The sequence below is a fragment of the Marmota monax genome, unplaced genomic scaffold (assembly GCF_021218885.2).
Source record: "Marmota monax isolate L192 unplaced genomic scaffold, Marmota_monax_Labrador192_F-V1.1 WCK01_AAM20220418_F8-fsc00023, whole genome shotgun sequence".
NCBI classification, from domain to species: Eukaryota; Metazoa; Chordata; class Mammalia; order Rodentia; family Sciuridae; genus Marmota; species Marmota monax.
In genome coordinates, this window is record NW_026692907.1 from 5,551,006 (window position 1) to 5,567,290 (window position 16,285).

At 42.9% G+C, this 16,285-nt stretch overlaps 1 protein-coding gene across 3 annotated transcripts in view; it reads right to left on the reverse strand.

Moving 5' to 3' along the window:
• Positions 1-16,285, reverse strand: part of Dab1 (DAB adaptor protein 1) — a 1,164,537-nt gene that overhangs the window by 68,033 nt on the left and 1,080,219 nt on the right. For all 3 annotated transcript variants that reach the window (XM_058581502.1, XM_058581503.1, XM_046451102.2), the window contains 4 exons: positions 6,410-6,541; positions 5,656-5,775; positions 5,147-5,185; positions 3,517-3,582 (listed from right to left, as the gene is read on the reverse strand). In XM_058581502.1, coding sequence (XP_058437485.1) covers positions 3,517-3,582; positions 5,147-5,185; positions 5,656-5,775; positions 6,410-6,541 — 357 coding nt within the window. The remainder of the gene's footprint in view (positions 1-3,516; positions 3,583-5,146; positions 5,186-5,655; positions 5,776-6,409; positions 6,542-16,285) is intronic.

Below are 16,285 nucleotides of genomic sequence, written 5' to 3' on the forward strand. Positions count from 1 at the left end.
TATAGAATCCTAAATGATCAAATTTAATGCTATTTCTACCAACTACTCTGTTTATCATGAGCTCTGGGTCACTGTAAAAACAACTGGTTAATTTTTCTGAGGCACAGAAGCAAAAGACAATTACAATTACTAATATGGTTGGGAAGATAAGACTCCTGATCTTTGGAAAGAGGTCACATTTACCCCAGAACCTCACCCTTCCTCCTGTTGCATACAAATAGCAAAGTCAAGAGAAGGAGCTGTGTTCTGCTAGGCTTTCTGACAAGAGAAGGTGAGCATGTAAGTTCTACTGCACTTAATACATCATCATAAGACATCATCAACAGCATCTGGGATTGACAACCCTGGGAAATGAAGGGAGCATCGTTCACATGGGGGCTACTGTGGACCCAGGGCTCATCTCTTCCCTTTGCATCTCTACATCATTTCTGAAAGCAGAGAATGCATTATCCCTATCTTATAGCCCAGGAAATTGAGATACAAAAATTATGTACTTCACTCAAGGTCACAAAACAGGTAAAGGGGATGAGGTCCCAGGCCTGTTTGCCTTATTTCAGAAGACAGGGAAGGAAATAAAACCTAAGATCACTGCCAGCCATGCTTGAAGTAGAACAAACACTGCAAAGGACTCGGGAGGAATAGCCGTGCGCCCTTGCAAATGCTTAAGAAAAAAAGAATGAGGCTCCTAATAGCTGCGACTTAAGAGCCCAGCTTATCTCTTGTTAAGTGCGTTGGGTTCAGGCAGACTGGCAGTGCAAGAGAAGAAAATGACCAGGGGCCTTTCCAATAGATGGGGATAAAATATTCATTCCCTTAAATGGTGCTTTTCTGTTAATGATGGACAGATGGGAGATCAGAGGCCAGAGCTGCTAAGACAAGTGTGATTTTTAGATAGTGACTTGAAGCATGCACGGAATCCAAGTATGGAACTCAGAATCAGGGAATTCTGAGCTGAAAAGAGCCCCAGCATTTATTTATTTACAGAGGTCAGAGAGATCTGCCTCTAGGGATTCAACCTCTCACTAACTCTGTGACCTAGCAGGTCCCTTATCTCTGTCAACTTCACTTCCTTTGTAAGGTCAGGAAATGTCCCCATTCAAGCCACAGGGGGTGTTATGAAAGCTAATAAGATGCTGCATATAAACCCCATTCAGAGAGCCAGCTCACTGTTCATACACATGAGTACCCCATTTCTAAGAGTCCTGCTGCCCTGTTAAGTAAACTAAGATCTGCCCCCCACCCTGCCAACATCAGTGTCCTATGGTGAGGTGTTAGTTGCAAAGGGAAGAAAAGGGCTTTCCCCTAGAGATTGAGCCTTACATGCTCATTTTCCAGATGAGTAAACTGAGATCCAGAGAGGGTAAGGAATTTGGCTAGTTGAGTCAGTGGCTGAGCTGACGTGTGTACCAAGACCCTGAAGCCACACAACCAGACCCACGTTCTGTGACCAGGTGGGGTTTCTTCCTTAACATTCTACACTTGGGGTTGGAATGGCTTGCTTCATTCTCATGTGTCCATGTGAGTCTGGGAGAAATCATTCCCCTGCTTTGTCAATGGGGAAACTTAGTCTCTGAGAGGGCAAATATCTCGCCCACTGTCACACATCAAAGATAGCTAGTGACAGAGCCAGGACTGCAATGCAGCTCTACAGCAGCCTAATCCAGTTTTTTCCAGCACACTAGGATAATCTCCTCTCCTAGCACTTGCCCTGCAAGGCTCTCGGAGACTCCCCAAACAGGGCCAAGTCTGGATTCAGAAACCTACTGCAAGCCAGACAAGGTGGCGCATGCCTGTAATCCCAGTGGTGTGGGAGGTTAACACAGGAGGATAGTGAGTTCAAAGCCAGCTTCAGCACCTTGGTGAGGCTTGAGGCAACTTAGTGAGAATTGTCTCAAAATAAAAAATAAAACTGGGCTGGGGATGAGGCTCAGTGGTTAAGTGCCTTTGGGTTCAATATCTAGTACCAAAATAAAAAAGAAAGAAAGAAACCTACTGCAAAGCCTGCTTTATTTTAAAGGTGCTCTCTCTTCCTGGGATGACTAGCTAATGACTCCTTTGGCCTCACATTCAGACACTGCAAGGTTGCACAGTACTTTAAAATGTGACACTGGGGACAATTGCAGTTTTTCTTTTTAAAGATAGAGACTTTATAAATTATGACTTTAAACAAAACCTCAAAGCATAACCTCACACTTGAACAGAATCCAGATGAATCCAGTGGAAAGAAACAGATTATTATTCCACAAGGCTTGTTTAAACAGAGCGACTGGTAGAAATAACATTATATTTGGTCATTTAGGATTCTACGCATTTGATTGAAATTGAAAATATGTTTTACTTTTATTATGCAAGTAATACACGCCCAAGGCAGAATAGCAGACCACACAACTAAGTAAGTTAAGGAAATTAAAATCAATGATTAAATACATTAAATTTTTCCCTCTCCCATAGTATTTATGTTTTAAATTAGGACTAAAATTCTAATTAGTGAAAAATTGCAGACCGCCGTATTTATTTGACGTGCCGCTGTGCCGTGTTGCAATTACTCAAATAGCAGCTTTGAGGGAAAGCGTGGGAGAAGCCTAAGCTCTGTCTCTGCGCATGCCTGGCTTCAGATCTCGGCTGTGAGTAGTTGAATAACTGGGAGGAAGTGGCTCAGCTTTTCTGAGCCTCAGTTTCTCCCTCTGAAAAATGAGATTAAAATACCTGCTTTGTAGCATATTCTTGAGAATTCAATGAGTTTAAAAAAGTGTTTGGCATTCTCCACAGAGCAAATATTTGAGAATTTAATTTTCCCTTCCTTCAGGGGGGATAAAACTGTTAGCTGGACCTTCTTTTATTTGGTTAGTACTCCATGTGTTGTTTTCAGATAGTAGTTTTGAACCTACTGCTTATTTTTAGTACTGGAGTTAGCTTTTTAAAGATATCTGATGAGGAGCTGGGCCCGGCTGGGCAAACCTGTAATCCCAGCAGCTGGAGAGGCTGAGGCAGGAGGATCTCGAGTTCAAAGCCAGCCTCAGCAACTTAGTGAGTCCCTAAGCAACTCAGAGAGACCCTGTCTCTAGATAAAAATACAAAATAGGGCTGGAGATGTGGTTCAGTGGTCAAGTTCCCCTTAGTTAAATCTCTAGTAGCCTGCCTCCCAAGTCAAATAAAAATAGATTTTTTTTTAAAAGATATTTGATGAGGCCTTTCTTTTGAGAAGCCAAGAACTCTCTTACTATATGATGAGGACAATCTGCCCACTTTAATACAATGAAATGTTGCATTTTTGCTTCAATTAAAAAATGGTTACGACTGTTCAATACTATAACACTGTACCCAACTGTCCATTCAACATTTCAAAAACAAGGCATGAAAACCGCAGGTAAATTGCTGGGGAACTAGAAGCCAATTCACTCAAAGGTATTTCAACAAGTCTGGAATGACCAAGAGACCCCTAGGCTCTCACTGAGACCCCTCAGTGCTTCATGCATTTCCTAGTGGTGCAATGGTAAGAGGCAAGCAATCTGATACCTGGTAAATGTTTTCTTCTGTTTCGGGATCACGGATTGGCTCGTGTCCAGCCTCAAACACAATGTACTATTACAGGAGCCGCCAGAGAGGAAAGGTCAGAGGTGAAAAAGAAAGAGGGGAAAAAAAAAGCATTTGGAATTCAAGATACAAATCACAGTAAGCATTCAAGAAACAGGCACAAGAGAAAACACCTTGAAGAAACATTTTGGGTTACTGAAATAAAATGGTCTTGTGCATTCTGGACTTTTTAAAGGAAAACCGTGCAGATCTGCTGATCAGTCCTTCAGCAATGATAGCTCTGGGCCCCTGAAGATGCAACCTCTTTGTCCAATGGCCTTGGACTCAGTATTAGCTGAATACACTGGCGCTGCTATCTAATGGGAATGCCCAAGACCCTGACTTTGCAAATCTTGTTATGGTTGAGTTGCCTTCCATTGCTCACTGGACACCCAAGGTCTTTGGTCAAACTCTGAAGAGCTCAGAAGCCCCAGACTCCCTTTTCTTATAACTATCACCATGTTCTACAGTCTCAGTTTTAAACACTGAACATCAATTTTTTTTCATGCACATGTTTTAGATTCTAAAGGATCAGGACGTTTCAAAGAGAATCCTCTTCTTCATTCTTTGTAAACAGAGGCTAAAGCTCACATTATAAACAACTCCTCTCCTCAGCAGTTAAAAGCAAGGGCATGTGATTAAGTGCCCCTTTAACTTTTGCTTGTCATATATATACTAGGAACTTTTCCTGACTCAAGTTACCAGTATTATTTTACTTTCATCATAGCAGTACCAGCTTTCTGTATGAAAATATGCATCAATATACCAAGCATATGCAATATGCACCTACATAAACCTCTGTATCCCAGTTAGAAATGCAAATTGGAGTTTATGTTTCAAAAGTCAGTTGTTTTTTTTTTTTTTAATCTTCTTTCTCGATTTAGGAATAAACTTAATGGAGGAAGAAGCCACCTATTCCCTTTTTTACTGCATCTCTGTTTGCATAGAGCTCAGACATGAACCCAAGAGAGGTCATCTCTACCCACCCCTGGGCTGCAGACCATGAAGAGGGTGCAGAGGAAGCTCCAGGCAGAGACGTCTCTGGCATCTCTCTCGCTGTCCTCACGACAGCCCCTGTGACATGAGCAAGGTGATCAGAGGCCCAGGCTGCCCCACTGCGGGGTCAGAAACACTTCTCTTTATAATTGCTACAATTCACAAACCATTCTCTGGGTTGGTGCTCAAATGTCACCCAAACATCAGTCCCCCTCTCTAATTCTCGACTCAGAAAACTACCTCATTATTCACTTTCTCTCTAAAGCACTTAGAATATTCAACAGATTCTTAAAAACATTCCAGCTTTGGGATCAAACTCTTACAGATTGTGGAGGGGGCTGAGGCAGGGGGAAGAGGGAGGAGCGTATCTCCAAATCCCATGATCCTGGGGCTGGCCAAACTTCTGCTAGGATTTATGGGAATTTCCTCCTGGAGGGGCTGGCAGCCCTTGCCCTCAGAAATAATCTTGGTCCCTCTCCAGGTTCGACAGTCAGTGCATTCAAGTTTCTGACAAAGTGGCTGCACCACAGGCAAAGCCCCTGTAGAACCTAAAACTCCGACTCGTAGCAGAATTTACCTGGTACACAGGATCTTCAACATCCTCTTCCAAAATTGTCTATCACAGTGAGGGGAAGGAGGGCAAAAAGCAGAGGGCATAAAGAAAAAGACGTGAGATTGTATTCAGAAATTACAGGACAGCAGAGAAACCAGCTCTGGGTAGGATACACTGGTGGATCATTAATGTAGAAAACACAGAAAAAACGGCAGAACTCCAAAGCCCCCTCCCCACCCCACCCCACCCCCTTCTTTAACAACAAATAGTAAAAGCAACTGTGGGTCTTTAGTCCTCTTCCCCCTGAAATCCTCCTCTGGATTAAAGATTTCACTTTCTCTAACACATCTTGAGTTTCAGAGAATAATGGAACATTTCTATCGGCTGGCATTGGGTGACTGTAATTTACGCAGGAACCTTTCATCTTTGTTTATTTCTGCTTGGCAGCAGCAGAAGGCCTGGCTGTCAGTTTTCACTTCTGTTTATTTTAAGCCCCAATCTTCTCCAGCATCAGGACAAACTCATAGGTGTACCTGGTACACGGCTTGCTCACACTGCTTATCTTTTTGTGCCTTCTTTTCCAATTCTTCTCTTTGCTTCAATTCGTAAATGAGTTGAAAGAGATCTCTCAAGTCCAGAATAACAGGTTCAGCCTGGAGTGAAAGTGGTAAGCACGTTAACAAGGGATCCATACTGAGCTGCAAGCCACCAATTTTTGTTTTTGTGGCTACGACCCGCAGCGCTGCTTCATTTTTCTATTAAACTGAAAGCATTCCATTTTTAATTAATTCTACCTTGTTTATATTGGTTTAGCAAATTGCACATAGGCTAAAGTTCATTTCTTCAGCTCATTATATTTGCAAATTCATAATAATCATAAGCATAAAAGGCACTGCTTTTATTTATTAGTGAATTCGAATATAATAAAATTAGGGCAGACCTTATGCAAAACAGTTATTTGTTTTCTCTTATTTTCTTTATAAAATAGGCTATGAACACAAGCAAGCTTACTTATATGCATGCCTCTACCTAGCTTAATCAGAAAGGAAAATAATTAGTCATTAGGAAATACCCATTAGGAAAAAAACAAAATAAAATAACTGAATGGGTATGAGTGAGGGTTCTTGCTCCAAAGCTATTCTTCTAGGGGGGCATCTGAGGATCAGCTTCTGGTGGTGACTCATCACTTGGTCACACAGCAGAGTAGATTTTAGAAAAGCAATAGGGTGATGCTGTGGTCCCCCAGAGCTGCCAAGAAGGTCACTGGGCTGGGACAGCTATACTTACCGCCTGGGCTGTTTTTATGGCCACAAATCTGTGATTCCCTTCCTTTCCACAAACGTATCCAAAGGCCCGGTGGTCTGTGATGTCCTTTGCGATGTAGGAAATTTCATGAACAGCATGATGATGCTGAAGGGCCTATCAGAAACAAAACAAAGACCACATTTCAGGGAAATTTCCCTTCAAGTTGTTGACTGGTAAGAGAGGCGCTTCAGCTAGGTGTGAGCAGGCCCAGAGGGCTTTGGAAAAGCTGTGTGGTCCAGACAGAAGGAAAAAGACCTGTCTATCCTTGGGCGATGGAGGTCCTCCTCCATGGTCTCAATGTTGTGACCAGAGAGAGAAGCAGGAATGTGCATGTGCTGAATGAGCATCTATGGGGGTGATGTCACCCTGTCTAATTCAGTGGCTATGCCTCTGCTGAGCTGTCTTTGCAATGCAGCCCAGTCAGACCTTCAGTTTGGTGGTTAACACTTGCCAACCTTGGTTTCTGCATGGTGTGGCAGAGGATGTACCTGAACGATCCCGGGGGTACCATTAATATTCGTAGCAGTAGCTTTGCATGGCTACGGCACTTTCCTGGATGTTGGTGATACACTGTTGAGGAGTAGATGATTTTCTCTACTTTATCCAAAGTCACCATTTGGAGTAGAGGTAGGGTTGTGTATAGGTTGATCTTTGCAAATTTCTTTTACCTACCTACCCAAGTCCTCATTCTCTTTCAATGGCCACTTAAAATTGTACCACATCTATGAAACACCTCTAAACAAGGCGAGCCTTCTCTCCCCAGCAGGATAACTCCCTCCCTCTCTTGTGTTTTCACAGAACTTCAGGGAGGCTGAAACTCTTGATGGATTCCTCACACAGGAACCCCTGGGTTTCCTGATTTTTTGGATCATCTTGCTCCCATGACTCTTTGTCTGTCTGTCCCAGCAGACTCTGTCTTCCTGATATGTGTCATGCTAGCACCTTGCCGTATCTGGCCCATAGTTGTGGAACTAAAGTAAACTGGGATTGACGATCAATAATTTGAAATTCTTTTGAAATTGACCTTCCTGACTTTATTACTTGAGCCTCAACAAACAATGTCCACCATCCTGTTAGATGATGGTAATCTTTATGGTTATTTTCCTAGATTAAATCTTTTAGAGCAATCTTCATTAAATAGTACCATATAAAAGCTTAGAGATGCTTTTGGAGGCTTGTAGCATGGTAAAACCCCTATGAAGGGCCTTTTCATTATATTGGATATCAAGAGGCTTGAATGATCACAAAGCACTGACTCTCCCTCTCTGGACCTGAGTTTATTCCTTGAGCAAATGAGAAGTGTACATCACATCAAAGGCTCCTATCCCAAAGCTCTCAGTCAACAGGGCTTATTAAAGGCAATAAAAAGAACCCCCAAGCAAATTTCAGAAACTCAAAAGGATGAACAGAAATTTATAATGATTCCTAATAAGGCTACAGATTTCTTTGTACATGCAAATAAAAACAAGTATATCTGGAATTATATCTCCTTATTGTTGTTATATTTCTCAGGTCAAGTTTGCAAAGTTATAGTTTAAATAGTTGAAGTAGGACTATTTAAAGTAAATGCAGTTTTCTGGAGAACAAAATCTTTCCCATTACTGAATTCTACAAGGGAGGGAGAAATGTAACCCTAAGGAAGTTAGTTATGAAAACACTGGGAACCACCAGAGGAGACAGGAAAGATTCTGTAGGTCCTGTTTCATCTCCCCATATCCTTTAAGCTATTAGGAGCTCTTTCCTTAAAGACAGCTTCTGGGTGTAGGGGTTCTGCCTCTCTTGATGGTCAACTCCTTAGACTTAGACCACAGACCTTCCCAAATGTCTATTCCCCCATACATTGCAATCTTAGTGGGCTTCGGACCACATGGGCCATCTGCTGTAGCAGAAGTGCCTGCCTTTGCCTTAACTGTTCAGGACCTGAATGTTTTTCACCTCGCCCACTATTCTTAGAACTCTTTGACTGACTTCATATGTAGTGGCACCCCTTTCTCCACAGAAAATCTTAACTAAGCTTCTCCAGAAATCTTTGCCATAATTGATTTGAGGACTATCAGCAAAAAAGTCTCTACAAAAGAGTTCAATGTAGGTAAACTTACTCTTTTCCTGTTGCTCTATTTTACTTGGCCAGTGGCCTGGAAGAAATCAGCACTCTAGGTGCTGAACGCCCCTTTACTAGTTTTTCCACAAACATTTATACAGTATAGTAGTTTGTAGAAGTATGTTTGCAAATGCAAAATGTGTTTTAAAAAAAGACAAATCCTTTAACAAGGCCCTCTGGCCTTGAGCTGGGCTTTACAGAGATGTCTACATTTCTAAGAGAAGTTCCAATTGGGCTCCATGGTAACAGCTGGCAGGGGGAGGAAAGAAAGGGGAGAAGCTCTCCCCTTCTCAGGTGTTGAAGGGTTAACTTGCCCAGAACAGTGAAAGAAAAAGCTGCTTTTATGTGAACTTCTGCAGACTGAACTTCTGAGCCCTTCTCCTTATATGCTGGGTATAAAGTTCTGAAACTACCTGAACTTGGGGTTCAGGAAATTAATTGATTACAGTGAAAGCTATGCCCTCTGAACTTGGCTGCAGCCAAATAAAACTGTTTCCTGCTATCTTCGGTGCCCTGCCTTGTCTGTCCCCTACAACACATACACTGGGTTGCCCACTAGACATCACTCTTAGAGGGTAGGTACTGTCACCCTAGTCTCTCAAGTGACAATAAGATGAGTGTGCAATTCTAATAAACTTTGATACAAACAAAGCTGTTGAAGGAGGAAGTGTTTTGTTAGGATCTGCTTATCGTTTTATCCAGAGGACATATTTAGCTGGTAGAGGAAAACTGCTCCAAGAGCAGTAGCTTTTTCATGGTGTTAATGATGTAAAATTGATGAGATTTATATTCACACACCATGGGGGCATTGATTTATAAGCCTTTGTGAGCCACAATGGTATGTGGCAGCGGGAAGTGAGGGACAAAGACTTTCTTTTCTTCTCTCCCTTTCCTGAAAGTATTTCTCACTGCATAATGTGGAAAATGTTATCCACGTCTCCTATTAAATCAAAGTTTGACGACAGTGCCTTATTGATTGCCAAGTGGAATATTGCTCTAAAATTAAACTGTGATTAGAAGCCTTCCTGGTGGAATTAGATTTACAGATGATTCTGCAATGGTAAAATATCACCTACTATGCAAGACAGCAGATGGAGATGTTTTAATTTATCTGGGAATCCTCATTAAGTGTTTTAAAATCAAAACATTTTTAATGCCTGATGATACCTAATATTGCCTTGCAAAGTGTAGCTGTGGGTGTGGACGCGTGAAGTGCTTAAAGATATTTGTAACATTATCTCTTCCCATAGTTAATTTTATGACATGTTTAAAAGGATTGCCCTGCAAGTGTCTCATTCATTCGGAAAGCAATAGTCAGTGAAGGGATATGTCTTCACTTTCTCTGACCTTAACCATGCAGGCATAATACAGATGCTTGGAAATACAAATACACTCGAATTCTGCTCATCCCACAGTTGTATTATCACATTCATTTTAGCAACTCAAAGCATTGTGCAAATACTTGTTCACTGAGCCTCAAAATTGCCCCATGTCTTCAAGAAGATTGTATCAGCACAATCAAAGAACAGTTGGAGCCAGAAGGAGCATTCAGTGTTACATAGTTCAATTCTTGACTTTATTTATGACTGAACGGAGGGCCAGAGAACGTACTGGCAGAACCAGAACCAAATCCAGGCCTTTTCTTTCCTACTCAGGATGACAATACAGGAAGGATGTGCAATTGTATAGAATCGAGGCCTCCTTTCCCCAGACTCCTAGCTCCCTAGTCCAACAACCTCGATGATCCCCTGACCAGTAGGGACAGGGAAGGGGAATAGGGAGAAATGGGCCAAAGGTAGAAGAGGCTGCTGAGGATTCCAGCAGGTATCTGAGGTCCGGGAGAGTCTTACATATGAAGGTTTAGGGTAAAGGTCTACAGGTGGCTTAAAGAGCAAGTCAAGGTTGCATGGCCCATAAGTTTACCTCCAGTTCCCCAAAGGGATTCCAGGTTATGCTGTATTGACCTCTTTCTTTCAGTGATACCTGCTGAGCAGCCAAGGCCCAAAAGGAGATTGATCATGGGAGATTAGGCCATGGAGGAGTGTTTCCACAGGGAGCCTAGGGCCTGGCAGGCTGTTCTGGAGGTGGTGAAGGCAGGAGACCCAGGGAACCCTGGGCTGGAGCCGAGCAGGACAGGATAGAAGAAAGGCCAACTCTGGTATGTTTCTTGTTGAAAACAATTATTGCCTTGAACAAACAGTCTGGATATTAAAGTACTATAAAAAATTAAAGCAGGTAATCCCAGTGACTCAGGATGCTGAGGCAGGAGGATCACAGGTTCAAGGTGAGCCTTGGCAATTAAAAGGAATAGGATGTAGATCAGTGGTAGAGAGCCTCTGGGTTCAATCCCCAGTACTAAAAAAGGAATGGCGGAGGGGGTGCGGGAGACAGACAGACAGACAGATGGCAGTGTTACTTATTCCTTTTCTGAGTCCTCCTGCTTACACTGTAAGATAAAAGTTGCCACTAAAGAATTAAAGAATTCCAAAGACCATCCAGGCATTCAGTCTGACCTCCCTCCCACATGTGGACTTCAGGTAACCTGCACCACAAATAACTTGAGGAGCTCTCTAGGTTTGCACCTGTCCACCCTGCCCTCCTCCCTCTTGTCCTGTGTTTCCCTATCTATACATATAACCATACCACACACACATCTGTGTCATACCTAGGCTCCAAGGCTTAGCTTCCACGTCTTGTTCAGCCAGGAACCCTCCCAATCCCCTGCAGTAATAACTCTCATTCCTTGAGCCTATGGCATGTGCTTGTCCTTCTATGTATGATGTTTTGCCCTTCTTAAATTCGTTTCAGATTTATCCACTCATCCAGCCATTCATGTCATATGTATCCACTGAGTGCCTATTAGGTTCCAGGCCCTGTGCTATGTGTTGCATCTATACAGAGACTTGAAACATAGCCCCTTCCTCAGGGAGCATGCACTCTTCCAAGATAGGCAGGCAATGAAACTGGCACCCACAATGTAACACGACAAACTTTACATTAGAGGTGCACACAGCATGTCATACAGGTTCAGCTGGAATGGGGAGAGGCACCAGGGAAGACAAAGGAGGTGACCTCAAACTGAGTCTCCAGTAATAAATGGGAAGTCCCCAGGAAAAAAAGGTAGGAAAGAGCATTCTAGTTAGGAAATAAAACAGTGTGCAAAGGCACCCGGATCCTACCAGGGACATCATGGACAACATCTGTGCAGACATTTTCTATTTTGGGAATGTTAGACCTTTCAGAGTAAGATCCATGTCTGGCTCTCCTAAATCTTACCTCAGTACCTAATATTATTCTTTTTGAATGAGAAATGGTACTTAATGATTTCCATCTTAAGGAAAGAAGGAGGTGAGAAGGGAAGGGGGCAAGAAGGACAGAAGGAAGGGCTGAGCCATCTTGCGATGTGTGCTACACAAAATAGGTGCTCAATAAATGTTCATTGAGCAAATGAATTGGGTTAATTCATGACAATTCACATAGGAGTCATTCTGTGAACAGAGGGTTTCTTATCTGATCATCATTAAATCTTTTTTCTTTGCATTTCCATGAGCCATTTACCAATGTTTAAATGAAGTATCAAATTGTTTGGAGGGTTACTGTCTGACAGAATAAATTACAGAGAAGACTTAATTTGTAGTATGGTTCAATACAGCCAATTAAATGCAGTATGGATTAGAGAGTCATCTGCTGCAGACTTCACCATTAGCTATTTTTAAAGAATAAATTCTACCCTGTTTAGCCTTCATATGATGATTGTGGTGTGTGCGTGTATGTATGTGTGTGTGTGTGTGTGTGTGTGTGTGTGTATGGTGCATGCAGGCTTTCCTAAGGCAATACTGTTCATAGGAAGAATACTCACTAGGATTCAAGTGAGTTAACAAAAAACAAAACACAACAAAAAAGCAGATAAGTGGAGACAGACATAGAATAAAAATAGATACATGCAAAATACAGTACTTCACACTACAAGCAATTACAGTAGTTAAACCCTCACAAGACAAAGGGAGGCCTGGGCTCATTATAAAGGCCTTTCTCTTTGCTCACATATTTTAGGATGCCTTTGCTACAGAGCAGTGCCAGCAAGGTAAGGAGGCGACCTCTGCACCAGCCCCCAGGTACCCATTATTGGATGCTAAATGGAGCAGGTCAGAGGGAATTGTTCCCTGGTTGCCATGTTGAAATTTTCTAGAAGGTATTACTTAAAGACAAGAGCAAGCTTCCAAATGACCCAGGCTCTAGCTGAAGATGTAGTGTGATAGCAGAGTAAAGAGAAGGATTGTGGAGCCAAAGAGAATGCCGGGCTCTATCATCTGTCCAATGTACAGCTGAGACCATCTTTTACCTTTCTTAGACTTCTTCCCCTGTTCTACGTAACACAAAGAACAATATGGAGCCCATAATGTTGTTGGAAATATCAAACCAATGCACATAAAGTACATCAGATTGAAATTAGATGCCATTTTCCCCAATAGAATGAAGACGGAAAAAAGGATAATATACTGTTGATTAAGTGTGGGGAAATATTTTCCTGCATACTGGTTTGCCACATATCACAGGGTAAGTATAGCATCTCTCTCCTTGTGCTATTGGGAGGATTAATATGTTAGTGTACATAAAGTCCTAGGGCGGGGCAGGGCACGGGGAGATGGCTGGTGTCAGTCAGGAAGGGTATTTTTTCTTAAATATGTATTTTTTAGTTATAGGTGGACACAAGGTCTTTATTTTACTTTATGTGGTACTGAGGATCGAACTGAATGCCTCATGCTAGGTGAGCACTCTACCTCTGAGCCACAGCCCCAGTGCAGGAAGGGTATTTTTTGTTATCAGCAGAGGTATGATTTGGTGCAGCTTCACTGGAGAGCTTGGTTGACTGTATGTTTCAAAGCCTTAAAGATATGCATAAACTGACCCTATGATTCCTCTCATAGGGATTTAATTATCCAGAAATAATGTAACACACGGACAAAGACTTAGATATAAGATATTCCCCGCAGTGCTGTTAGAATAGTGAGAAATTAGAAATGTCCAAACTGTTGGGCATTAGCTGAGTAGTTGAAGAAAATGCATTCTGTTATATGATGAAATAGTATATACTATGGAAAAAAATCATTTGTAGAAGTAGTTATATTTTGCTACAGAAATAAATTCTTGACACCCCATTGAGTGAAATCAAAAGCATATTACAAAATAGCATGTTCAATATGATACTGTATTTTATGAAAAATATGCATATCTATAAGTTTGGAAATCCATCAATACAATATTAAGGGTTCTCTTTTTTTGAGTGATGGAATTGCCAGTGATTTAAAAAAAATGGAATTTTTGTTTTTTTGGTACCAATTTTTGCTACACTAAATTCTTTCATATTTGAATATAGTGCCTGTAATGTCATCTATCGACATATATAAGCCATTCTTGAACCCATTCAGTTTCCTTCATTCTCATGCCCATAACCAAGACTTGTCAGTTTTGCCTCTCAGATATTTTCCACATTCTCCACTCCTCTCCCTCTCCATCACCAGCAGTCAGGCCAGGCAGCCATTATTTCCATCCTGAATTATTTCAACAGCCTCAGTCCCCACTCACCCATTCTGAGAGTCATACCAAATAGGAAGAGACTGAGAAAAAAGTCTGGCCAATTCAAGCAAGTCTTTCTAGTACCTAAAACACACCAAAGTCTTCCTGTGTCTCTTAGAATAAGGATTCTCTCTAGAGTCCCCTTGCTTAATGCCACCTGGGCTGGTCTCTGTCCCTCAAATGCATTGGGCTCTCACCTGAGGTATGTGTACATGCTGATCTATCTGCAGAGAAAAAGCACTAATCCAGATTCAATCCTTAGTACCAATGTCTCTTCTTGAAAGCTGTCCTGACTTTCCAGCAGAACACAGGTTCCTGTGCCAGCCACAGGTCCTCTGAGCTCCCTGGACTTTTCCATGGGGTTGGACATGGGGTACTGACACCCTGTACCATTAACAACTCCCAGAATCCCTCTCCCTAGCTCCTGGCAATCACCATTTTACTTTCTGTCTCTATGAACTGGTCAGTAACTGTTTTTTAAATGAAAGAATGAATCTGTCAACAGCATCCTGGATCCAAGACTGTCCCTGATCCTGGCTCTAACTCCACTAGTTCTTTATCTGTTTCCCTCTCTAGGTCTTTGTTTCCTTGTCAATTAAAATGAGGAGATGGGGGGATCCAACATGGCGGCGGGCGGAGAGGCAGCGTTTTCAATACCCCCCCCAGTGATGGGGTCATAAGGACGCATAGATAACGCTTAGACTCTACCAACGGAGATCTCCTAGCAAAATTCCACTGAAGAGAGACCGGCCGGGAGCTACTAGGATTTTTTGAAGCGACAGATTGCCCCAGACGAGCAAATCCCTGCCAGGAGACGCAGAGGTCCAGTTCTGCCAGCCATGGTCCGCGCACCGTGGCGCAGCTGCCGGCCCGTCTGCCAGCAGCAAATGCGACTGGGTCCCGCTAACCTCCGAGACTCAACTTGGCGGGAAGAAGTCTTTAGCCAAGCCTTCATGAAATAGCGAGCTGGGAGCTGAAGCCAACCTGGGACGGACCAGTCCCACCCCTCCCTTCGGACATTCCGGCAAGGAGCCTGGGGCCCACCATAGCAGAGGGGTGACGTCATCGGAGGTTGGCCGACGGAATTCCTTCCCAGCGGAATCCACTTCAGCAGGTGTGTGACTCCCTCCCCATCCAGATACAAGTAGCCAGGACACTTCATGGACCTCTCAGGGGTCGTGTCTGTAGGGTAGCAGAGGGGATCCCCGACCCCCAACCCCCCATATCACCAGCAGTGACTCCCAAGGTCTTAGCCGCCAGTTTACCACAGCACTGGGGCTTAAATGGGACATGCGGTGGGGCTGCAAGTGTAACTAGATCTCTGGGGAACCGCTTCTGGTGAGCAGGACCTGGCTGGCTGGCTGACAGGAGGAAGGGGGGTAAGGGCCGGAGAAGTGAAACGGCTCTGGACTGACAAGTCCGAGAGACTACCAGGAGACGCCTTACAGGGATTGCTATGGGCAGGTAGAGAGCAGAAGCTCTGCTCGGAGGGCACAGCTCCGCCTACTGGAAGAGAAGAAAATGGATCTCTAAGACTTCAATATTTTTTTTTCCTTTTTCTTCTTCTCTCTCTGTTCCATTCTCCCCTTTTCCTTCTCTCTTTCTTTCCCGTTTTTTTTTTTTTTTTTAATTTTTTATTGTGGGTTGTTCAAAACATTACAAATTTCTTGACATATCATATTCCACACTTTGATTCTAGTGGGTTATGAACTCCCACCTTCACCCCATATACAGATTGCAGATTCACATCAGTTACACATCCATTGATTTACAAATTGCCATACTAGTGTCTGTTGTGCTCCGCTGCCTTTCCCATCATCCACCCTCCCCCCTCCCCACCTCTCCCCTCCCCTCCCCTCCTCTCTCTCTACCCCCTCCACTGTATAACCCTGAGGGTCTCCTTCCATTACCGTGCAATTTACCTTCTCTCTCCCTTTCCCTCCCACCTCTCATCCCTGTTAAATGTTAATCTTCTTCTCCTGTTCTTCGTCCCTACTCTGTTCTTAGTTACTTTCCTTATATCAAAGAAGACATTTGGCATTTGTTTTTTAGGGATTGGCTAGCTTCACTTAGCATAATCTGCTCTAATGCCATCCATTTCCCTGTAAATTCTATGATTTTGTCATTTTTTAATGCAGAGTAATACTCCATTGTGTATAAATGCCACATTTTTTTTATCC